At 62.3% G+C, this 10036-nt stretch overlaps 1 protein-coding gene across 1 annotated transcript in view; it reads left to right on the plus strand.

The window, feature by feature from the left end:
- The first annotated feature begins 215 nt into the window (after positions 1-215).
- Positions 216-10036, plus strand: part of RBM38 (RNA binding motif protein 38) — a 12445-nt gene continuing 2624 nt past the window's right edge. The window contains exons 1-3 of the mRNA XM_008054409.1: positions 216-289; positions 447-574; positions 1075-1129. Of these exons, the coding sequence (XP_008052600.1) occupies positions 273-289; positions 447-574; positions 1075-1129 (200 nt within the window). The 5' untranslated portion in view covers positions 216-272. The remainder of the gene's footprint in view (positions 290-446; positions 575-1074; positions 1130-10036) is intronic.

Below are 10036 nucleotides of genomic sequence, written 5' to 3' on the forward strand. Positions count from 1 at the left end.
AGCCGCCCCAAAGAAACCCCAACTTTAGTAAAGCCTGCCTGAAGACACGTTGCCTACTTCCCTTCCAAGTACAGGGTCCCCAAACTCCTTCCAGAAGGGAGTTCTGGCGCCCCGGTGGGCGGGCCAGGCTGGGTCCCCTGCCTTCCTTTGGGGTTCATTTCTGCCCCGACTCCCCGGGGGCTCGCTTCTGTCCACAGGGGCTCTCGTCTGTCCTGGAAGGCAGCGTTTCCCAGCACTTGAACTTTGAGGGGAGAACCTGGAACCCAGGGAGCATGTTTGTGGGAGGGCCCCAGTCTGGGCCCCCCACCGCCCACTTAGAATGCTGGGCACCAGGCACCCTCAGGGAGGGAAGAGAGGGAAGACAGTGAGCCGGGCCAGGGCAGGGCCCTCTGCGTCTCTCCCTTGTTGGCTCCCCCTCCGGCAGCCACTGACGCAGCTGTGCCCCTCCAGGTGACCATGGCTGACCGAGCGGCCGCTGAGAGGGCTTGCAAAGACCCCAACCCCATCATCGATGGCCGCAAGGCCAACGTGAACCTGGCATATCTGGGAGCCAAGCCTCGGAGCCTCCAGACGGGTGAGAGCTTGTGTTTTCCTCTCTAGCTCTTCTCAGTTTCTATATTGGGCGTCGGTATCTGTGGGGTGGAAAAAGGGCCCCCCCCAGGAGTGGTGGCAGCTATCACAAGCCTGCAGAGCTGGGCCTGCACGGCTCCTCACGCGGGAGCCAGACCCTGTCCCCACAACCTGTGGCCGTGGGGTGGGGAGGGCACGTCACCCTAGTTGTCATCTGTTCTCACAGAAGGGAGGAAGTCGGCCCCCGGGCTGGAGGTGGGGAGGCCGACACCAGAGGCTGCCACCACCTGGGTCTCTTGCCCACTAAAGCCCAGTGCCCTGGGGTCACAGTGGGGTTGGCCTTGGAGGGAGGAAGCTGATAGTCCCTTTTGATGTGAGGCATGTAGCCTGCAGGGCTCTGCCTCCCGGAGTACCCTGCCTACTGCCAGAAGAACATTGACACTTGCGGCCATGGCTTGTGAGGGACCCGCAGCGGGCAGGTCTCTGACTGTCCCCTTCTCCTAGGCTTTGCCATCGGTGTGCAGCAGCTCCACCCTGCCTTCATCCAGCGCTCCTACGGGTGAGTGTACGTCGGATTTGGGTGGAGGTCAGGTGGGCCTGGGCTTCCTGGGTCTGAATGGAGGCGCCGGTTTCCAGACCATGATGTGTTGGAGCTGGGGGAGTGGAGGGAAGGCAGATTGCATTTCTCCACCCCAGCACAGGCCACACTACATAGGGGAGGGGCGTGTGTGCCTTGGCCCCACCAACCTGAGTGTTAACCCGGTGCCCTTCACTAGTTGTGTGGCCTTGGGCAGTTTGCCCAGCTGTCGGTGCCTCAGTTTGAGGGATGGGAGCAGCATGTCCGAGTTCTCCCGGTGACGGGCTTGGGACAGGCCTGGAGCAGGGACGCGCCCCCAAGGTGTTTGCTGATGCTCAAGGGAGCTGGCGCCCTCATCCTACCCCGGTGCCATGCAGGGGTGGAGGGAGGTCACGGCCAGCCAGGGTCGAGGGCTACGAGCACTGCTGCGGGTGAGATGTGGTCAGGCCTGTGCGGGCTGGGCTGGGGCTTTGTGTCTGACTCAGTTTGCAGCGTGTCCCACCCTCCTCCGTCCTAAAAGGCCTCCCGCCTCCTCACCTCCTTTTTCTTTCAACATCTGATAAGCCTGGCAGCTGCTCGGGAAGGACACACACACTTCAGGGACACAAAGGACCTGCCCTGCTGTCTGCCTCCCGGGCTGTGATTGATGTGGGCTGTTTGCCCCATGTTGAAGGAGTGTGGGTGGGGTGAGGGAGGGCGGCTCCGACAAGTGCCCCTCTGAGGACGCGCACTAACCGAGCTCTCAGAGCTCTCAGGTCCGAGTCCTGGCCTCTGGGTTTTTGTGCCTCAAGGTGAGCGTGTGTGTGTGCATATGTGCGTACATGCACCCATGGAGCGACACACGGCCTGAGAAGCCATCTGGCTCACTGGGGCAGCACGGACCGGGGCTCCTGTGGAAGAGGTTTCGGGTCCAACCCCTCCGATGCCCAGGAGAAGTAGTCGTGTGCCCGCTCCATGGATGCCCCTGCCCTGAGTGGTGGCTCCGTGCTGGCTTCCCATGGATGGGTAGATGCGTGATTTTAGCCGTGAGAGGAGCCGCCGGCCACATGAACATGGCCCGTGTACTCCTGGACCGTGCGGGTGGCTGGGCAGCTCAGCTTCCTGCCCGGGCGTCTCTGTGCCCACAGGAGGGCGTGTGGAGGTGGTAGAACTGTGGCCCTGTGCTTCCTTCTGGTGCTGGGATCTGATTCTTAAGTGTCTGCAACTGTCTTAGGTACTGGGGATACCCAGGCTTCATGCCTTCATCACAGGCTCTTCCTCTGGGATTGGGGCCACCTGAGGGAGGCGTCCCCCTTTTCCATGGCCTTGGTTCTGCTCCCAGGTCCACACTAGGTGCCAGGGATGCAGGGAGCAGAACCAAGACGCTGGGGTGGGGATGCCGCCCAGAGACTTGGGCAAGAGCTTCCTGCCAACCATGGACAGGCCTTTCCTGTGCAGTCTGGGCTCCCTCCAGTCCTTCGCAGCTGCTGTTGGGACTCCAGTGACTATCAGTGCTTGGCTTCTGGACCCTGCAGACCTGGGTTCAAATCCTGATTTTGTCACTCACCAGCTGGACCCATTAGGCAAGTGGTGTCCTCCTCCTCGGTTTCCTCATCTGGGAAACGGGAGTGACGCTGAAGACAGCATGTGGCTCGTGGGTGGGGTGCTCCATGCCCCCTCCTTCCGTCCTCACAGCAGACCCCTGAGGTTGGGACTGATGTTATTCTCACTTTATAGATGGGGAAATTGTGGCAAAAAAGGCCAGCAGCCTGTCCAGGGGGATGAGGTCCTAAGTGTCCAGGAGGAGATCTGGACCCAGGCGACCGGTGCTGGAAGCCATGCTCAGCATCACTGTCTTGGTGGGGAGGGCAGGAAGGACCCCACCCTTTCCCTCGGGGTCCCGGAGTCCAAGGAGGCACTCCGTCCAAGGAGCCCAGGCTGATTTTGCTGCTGTGTGCGCCTGACTTCAGGCCACAGTGTTTTGTAACTAAATCCGCTGGCTGGCCATTTAATACCTGTGATGACGAAGAGGCCACAGCTCCATGTGTTGGTTGCCAAGGGTGGACACCCAACCAAGACGGGGTCAGGGGTACCGTACGTCTACTCTTCACTTTCTGTGGGCATTGAGCTGAAGCCTCAGGGTCACGCCCCCTCCTGCCTCGCTGGGCCTTGCTGGGATTGGGGTGGTGTGGGGGCCACTGGCTGTGTGACCCAGCGAGGTGGCAGCTGGGTGCCTGGTCAGCTGTCTGCTCTCAGCTCCTGCCTGGGCCGGCTGCAGAGTTGGACTGTCAGCGTCCCTTTTGTCTCTGTGAACAATCGCCCAGGACTGCCCCGGCCCTGACTCAGCGTCAGTTTTGTCGGCCTCAGGCTGGCAGTGAACTGGCCTGTGCTGGCCGAGGGCGTGGTGGGCGCCGGAGCCCAGGCAGCTGAGAGCTGGTTACTGTTAACCCCTCTTCTGCCCAGCTGGGCTCTGCCTGTACTCTGACCGGGCACTGGCTTTTGGCAGTTCCTAGAGTCCACAGCTCCACTATTAGGGAAGTTGGCCACAGCTCTGCCTGGCTGTCATAAACACCTGCTTTGAACGTTACCAGAGAACTTTGACTTGATGTTATTTGTGTGGTTTCCCTGTCCCTGTTTTCACTTTAAGTCGAACAGGCTCTTTCAGGACCTAACTCAACCTGTACATTTTCGTGGCCTATGTACACATGTGGAGGCCAAGGCCCAGGGCTTGGGGAGTCTTCCTTGGTGGTGGCAAGTGCGCGGTAGTCATGGAAGGACACTATGCGGCCCTGGTCTGTGAACACGTCTCCGCTGGCTCACAGAGTGGGATGGTTGATCGCCCGCAGGCAGGAGGGGCGGGCAAGTGGCCTGGAGAAGCAACGTGTCCAGGCAGACGTTGGTCCTCCTGGAGTCAAGTGTATGTCCACCCCTGGGCTGAAGGCCTGCCCGGAGCCAAGGTTTGTCCCAGGCCTGGCTGTCCGTAAAGCCTCTCCCTGGGTTGTTTTTGAAGGATCAGCTATTTTCTTGGTGCAGGTCACCCTTCCTGTTCTAAGGGGACTTTGCTGTGAGTGTAATGCCTGTCCACTGTCGGCCTTGCTCTGTGCCGGCGTGGGGCCAAGCCCTGGGGGTCTGAGACGCCGGGACAGGGTCACTGCTGCTAGATGTCCGCACACTGTGTGCTGTGCCAGGGGTGGGGGTCTGCCCAGGCTCTCTGACTCTGTGTTGTGGGGACGGAGACAGTGCCACACCCACATGGCCGGCTTGAGGACTGAGTGGGCGCCTGTGTGCGCTGCCCACGGATCAGCCTGGCCATAGGAAGGGACACATGCTGGCCCCGCTGCTGAGTCTGCTGAGCGTCTGCCTGCGTCAACCCCAGGCTTACGGCGAGGGAGACTGGCTTGAGCATAGTGTCTGGGGTGATGGGCCTCCATTGGGGGCTCCGAGGCCTTTGTCCCTTCCACAAAGACCCAGTGCCTCCTGGCCACGTGGCAGCACTTGGATGAATCAGAGCACAAGATGCGAGAGTGTCGACAACCGTGGGACCCTCTCTGGGTGTGTGCATGTTCTGCTGGTGTGTAGTTCCGGGGACCCCTACGTCCTTTGCGTTCCCATGTCCAGGTTGAAACTTACTGCCCTCACCATCACCAGTAGGTGCGTGCCAGGGGCCCGAGCTGAGTGCCGTGGTCCCGAGGGCAAAGGGGGGATGAGGCGGGGGTATGGGAAGAGATCCATCTCCCAAGAGCAGGGAGACCCTTAGGAGCAGCTCCCAGCAGCAGCATCTGTCACCATTCATTGAGTACCTGCTGTATGCCCACCCTGGGCCTGGGATCCTGGGAATAAGACAGACACAGTCCCCAGTCTGGGGGTGCACCCACAGGCTGCAGTGATGATGAGTGCAGTTAAGCGAGAGACGGTCAGGGAGCACTTCCAGGGTGGCTGAGCCGGCCCACACGTGTGATGGCGGGAGACGCATATGTGGTGTAGCATCCATTACAGCACCGTGCAGGAGGCCAGCACGTGCAGTGCGGATAACCAGAGGCTGGGGGCCAGGTCACGGTGCCCACATCAGTGCCAAGTCTTGGTGATGCGCTTGCCTACGGAGATGTGCCCAGGGCCATGGGGCAGGTGCACAGGTCCTCGTGTGCTGTCTGTAACAGAGTGAGACGCGAGAGCCAGGGAGGGGCTTGCAGGTGATGGCAGGGCATGTGCATGCGGGCACATATGTGCGTGTGTGAGTTGAGGAAGGCCCTTCTGAGGCTAGTGAAGAAGCTGCCCCTGTGGACACCTGGCAGCAAGCAGGCGGTCCAGGCCTAGGGCACAGCAGGTGAAGGTGAGCCAGGGGGCCAGCCTGGCGGGCGAGGGTGGACGACACCACGGGGCTGGGCAGAAAGTGAGGACAGAGCCAGACAGCTGGGCTGGAGGGGGCAGCGTGTCCCCCCCCCCACAGCATCACGTTTGCACCCCAGGGCGTCTCTTGGCCCCGCCCACCAGGTTTCCTGTTTGGCGGCTGTCTGGAGTGAGGCGTGGGTGCCCGTGCGCACCTGTTGTTTGTGCTCATCGGCTGTAAGAGAAACCAGCCCTTGGGGCGGCTGCTGTGGCTCCTAGTCCGAGTCCTCTCCTGGAGGCCTTCCCGGCAGAAGGGGCCCCCTCTGGAAGCCTCAGGCCATGGGACCAGGGCCATGTCTCAGGGAGAGGCCCAACCTCGGATAGAGGCTGAGACATGTTAGGCCTGCTTCATTCAGCCTCAGTTTCCCCTCTGCCCCATAGACGTGCTGAGTGCTCTTGGCGTGCTGGGGCATCTGGCCTTCCTCCCACCTCTCCCGTGTGGGTGGAGTGGGGAGCTGGCATTCACTTGGTTAGTTCAGATACTGGCTTTGTGCTGAACCGGAGACACCGTTTGGATGGGCAGCCCCGGTCCCAGCACTGCCGGCAGGAGGGTGGTGGCAGGAGGCAGATGAGAGGGGATGGCATCACGTGTCCGTGCTCCATGAGCAGTTGGGGGCAAGGACGGCCAGGCTGGGGAAGGCCGTGGGCTGACGGGGAGGGGTGTGGGCCCCGCGGGGTGGTCCCTGGAGGATCGTGATGGCCCAGGGAGCACTGGGGCCTTCCAGGACGCAGGCCACACAGGCTCTGGCAGAGGAAGGACGGTCTGCTTGCAGTTTTTGTGTTTTTTTTAAAGTATTTTTGTTTTAAAATGGGGTGGAGGCTGGGCTCAGCAGCTCAGCCTGTAATCCCAGCACTTCAGGAGGCCGAGGCGAGTGAATTGCCTGAGCCTATGGGTTCAAGACCAGTCTGGGCAACTTGGCGAGACCTCGGCTGTACAATAAATCAGAAAAATTAGTCGGGCATGGTAGCGTGCGCCTATAGTTCTGGCTACTTGGAAGGCTGAGGCAGAAGGATCGCCTGAGCCCAGCAGGTTGATGCTGGGGTGACTGTGAGTGCCACTGCACTCCAGCCTGGGCGACAGAGTGTGACTCCAAGTCAGAAGGAAACGGGGTGGAGGGTGGAGGCCCTCAGAGTGCCAGGAACCCAGGCACGGGGCAACAGTGCAGCCTGGACCGTGGCCCTGCCGAGACATGGCCGGCATCTGGCTGTGTGTTTTAAAGAACCTGTGGAGGAAAGAAGGGTCCAGGGAGGCTCGGGAGCATTGGGCTGGGGAGACGGAGGCGGGGGGACCTCCTCTGAAGCAGAGGCTGTGTGGAGTGCGGTTCTGGAAGAGGGTCAGGAGTGGGGGTTTGGGCGCGTTCTGGCAATGCTGCTGCTCCGGCTTGGTGGACAGTCTGCCTGCGCCCTGGGGCCCTGGAGGAACCAAGGTCCCCACCTCCCACCCCACACACTGCTGGGGATTCCCAGGAGGCCGCGGTGGCCCCGTTTCCTGCCAGGGCGCAGGGCCTCCTCCCCCCGCCCGGCCGTCGCGCCCCAGCAGCTGCGGCTCCTCTCCCCCCCCCATGGTGAGGCAGGGCCCCCGAGAGAGGAGAGTGAAATGGGCTCATTTGCCTTTTCGGTTTTTTTCAGAGTGGCTTTGTGTTCAGAAGGCGAGTCCTCCTGGGCTGCAGCCAGGTGTTTTTCACCGGGAGTTTGCTCTGCACGTGGGGGCAGCATCTCCTGGGTGCCCACTGCCTGAGGAGTCCCGGGCTGCTCTTCCGGGGTCCCCAGCCCCTCCTTCCCAAGGGGCATCCTTTGTTTACAGAGGGTGAGACTGAGGCCAGAGAGGGCCAAGTAACCACGTGACATGGGCCGCCCTGGCTGGGATCTGGACTCCCGGGTCATGGGCCGAGGCAGCCAGGGTGCTCTTGGTTGGGCGCTGGCCCTGATGTGGGGGTGCAGCGGGGGGTGCAGACGTGCCCGCCCACGTGTGGATGGGAGGGGAGGCGGCACCTCTCAGGTTTCCAGTGTGGGCCGGGCCCTACCCCTTCTGGATGGTGGTGAGCCCTGGGCCTGGGAGCAGCTGGCACAGGCTGCCCCCCGCACTCAGGCCCTCCCGGCACGGTCCAGCCTTCCAGCCTCCACAGCGGCCTATACGGCCCTCCCACGATTTGGGCAGTGGAGAGTCCCAGTGGCCCTTCTTCAGGCCCCGCCCTCAGCCTGAGCCTGCACCCAGCGTCATGGGGTGCAGCATCGTGGCAGCCCTGCATCATGGCGGCCCTGAGTCATGGCATGGGACTCAGGTGGCGGGGGGTCTGCCCACCCCGGGTCTCTTCTCCCCCCTGGTTTTTCCCTCCCTTGCCTGGCTGTGCACACATGGTGGGATTAATTCTTCTGGGAGACAGATGGACCCCTTATTGGTGAAAGGCCCTTCTTGGGCATTTTTGGTGTTGGAAGCACGGGAGCCTGTCATTCAGAGACTCTGGAAGGGACTCAGGAGCTGCTGTCTCCTTTGAGGGGGCAGGCCCATAGCTCTGTGTCCCCGGGTGACCAGCTGAGAGCCGAGGTCAGAATGGCCTCATGGGTAGTGAGGGACCTGTCCCTGCAGAGTCTGGTGGGCCATGGCTAGTCAGGAGCTGCCCTGCTGGGCATGGGTCCCCAACCAACAGACTCTGGCCCCTCACACGCACTGTCTCCAGCCGCTGGTCGGTTCTCTCCAGGGCTACTCAGCTGCAGCTGTCTGAGCCTGGGCTGGCCTCCTGGGAGAGGGAGGACCTGGCCATCCGGCCTTCTCCAGGCCCCAGGATGCCAGGCACCATGGGAGGTCTCAGGGGGCGCAGAGCGTTACATCCTCACAGAGCCCCAGGGCGTCCCGTCCTGCAAAAGCAGTAACGTAGGTCATAGGATGGGCAGGCCCTGCTCCTGAGTGTCCGCCTCGCTGGTCCCTCCAGCCAGCCCAGCCTCAGCTGTGGAGGCTGTGCTGCCTTTTCTGCCTCCTTGGGGCTGGGACTCCTGGCTGCCCGCCCGTGGGAGTTTCCTCTGCCTTCCAGATGCAGGACTGGGGCCTCCAATGTTTAGCGCGGACATGGACTGTGTGGACACTCAGGACCCCTCGTGGGGTCGGCAGCAGGGCCTTCGGCCATCAGAGGGAGGTGAAGCTCTGGCAGGAGGGACAAGGAGGGAGGGCTGTGGGGAGGGGAGCCTTGAGCTACGGGGAGGAGCCTGGAGTGGGGAGCGGCAGGTGCCAAGGTCCTGCCAAGGAGTGAGGGGCCGAGTGGGGGTGCAGCAGGTCCTGGGTGGCAGGAGTGTGGCTGGGCGGGGACAGCAGGGGGGGAAGTTAGGAGAGGTGAGTGGAGGCCTGATCCACAGAAACGGTGGGGGCATCCTGGTTTTGCTCTGGTCCTGGCTGTCGGTGGAGCGTTCCGGGGTGGAGGTGCAGGGCAAGCGGCTGGGCTGGGCTTTCCTGGTGGCAGGGAGGTGACAGGCAGGAGGAGGCCCAGCACTGAGGGTGGGCACAGTGGCGTCCCTGTGGCTGCAGGAAGGAGCGGGCAGGTGGGGCCCGGGGCACTCTTCACGGAGGCAGGGGGCAGGTGAGCCTGGTGCGGCTGCCAGACGCGCCTGGCCTGAGAGCCTGTGCCAGGGATGCGGCATTTTTCAGGGGCCCGAGACCAGGTGGCGGAGGCCGTGGCACCTGCCTGGTCTCAGGTGGCAGGGGGAGGGGGTGTCAAGGACCCCGCTGGGTATGCCCTGTTCCCACTGGTAGCCGTTGAGACCTGGCCTGTGGCCTTTTGCAGGCCTGGGGCAGGTTTTTTTTCTCACCTGAGAGCTCAGCGGGACTGTGTGTGTCTGTGTGTAGAGTGGGCATGCACATGTGTGGTGTGAGGGCGTATGCATGTGTGTGCAGTGTGTAGGTGTATGCATGTGGTATGGGTGCATGTGTGTGTGCATATGCAGTGTGTGTGTGACTGTGTGCAGTGTGTGTGGGTATATATGTGTGTGCATGTGCAGTGTATGGTTGTGTGTGGTGGAGCTGGAGAGGGGAGGTGGCTACAGGCAGCAGGCTGGGCCCTGTGGAGGGTCTGCACACAAGGCTGCCTGTGCCCTGGTCTTCTCCCCAGACGCTCTCGCTTGCCCCTGCCTCCACCGTTCCTTGCTGTTCCCCACAGCCAGCCCCATCCAGCCCTCAGGTCTCTGTGCAGGTGTCCCCTCCTCCAGGAAGCCTCCCTGACTACCCCTTGTTACCCAGTGCATGCCACAACCCTCTGCTGTCTTGTCTTCCTGGGAGTCCACGCTCTGGGTTACAGTGGGGGCGTTTTGTGCCTCTCGTCCTGAAGCTAAGGCCCCGAGGACGGCGCAGTGGGGCCTCCTCCCTCTGCATCCTGGCAGGAATGTGGGGAGGGCGTCAGCTCGAGAGGCAGGATTGCAATCCAGGCTCTGCTCTGCTGAAGGCTCTCGTTCCCAGGGAGCAGGTGGGTTGGATAGCAGAGGCCTCTGAGGCGGGAGGAGGCACCACACAGGGTCTGGTGGTCCTGGGGTACTGCAGGA

The sequence above is a fragment of the Carlito syrichta genome, unplaced genomic scaffold (assembly GCF_000164805.1).
Source record: "Carlito syrichta isolate Samal-C Ts95f unplaced genomic scaffold, Tarsius_syrichta-2.0.1 Scaffold290134, whole genome shotgun sequence".
NCBI lineage: Eukaryota > Metazoa > Chordata > Mammalia > Primates > Tarsiidae > Carlito > Carlito syrichta.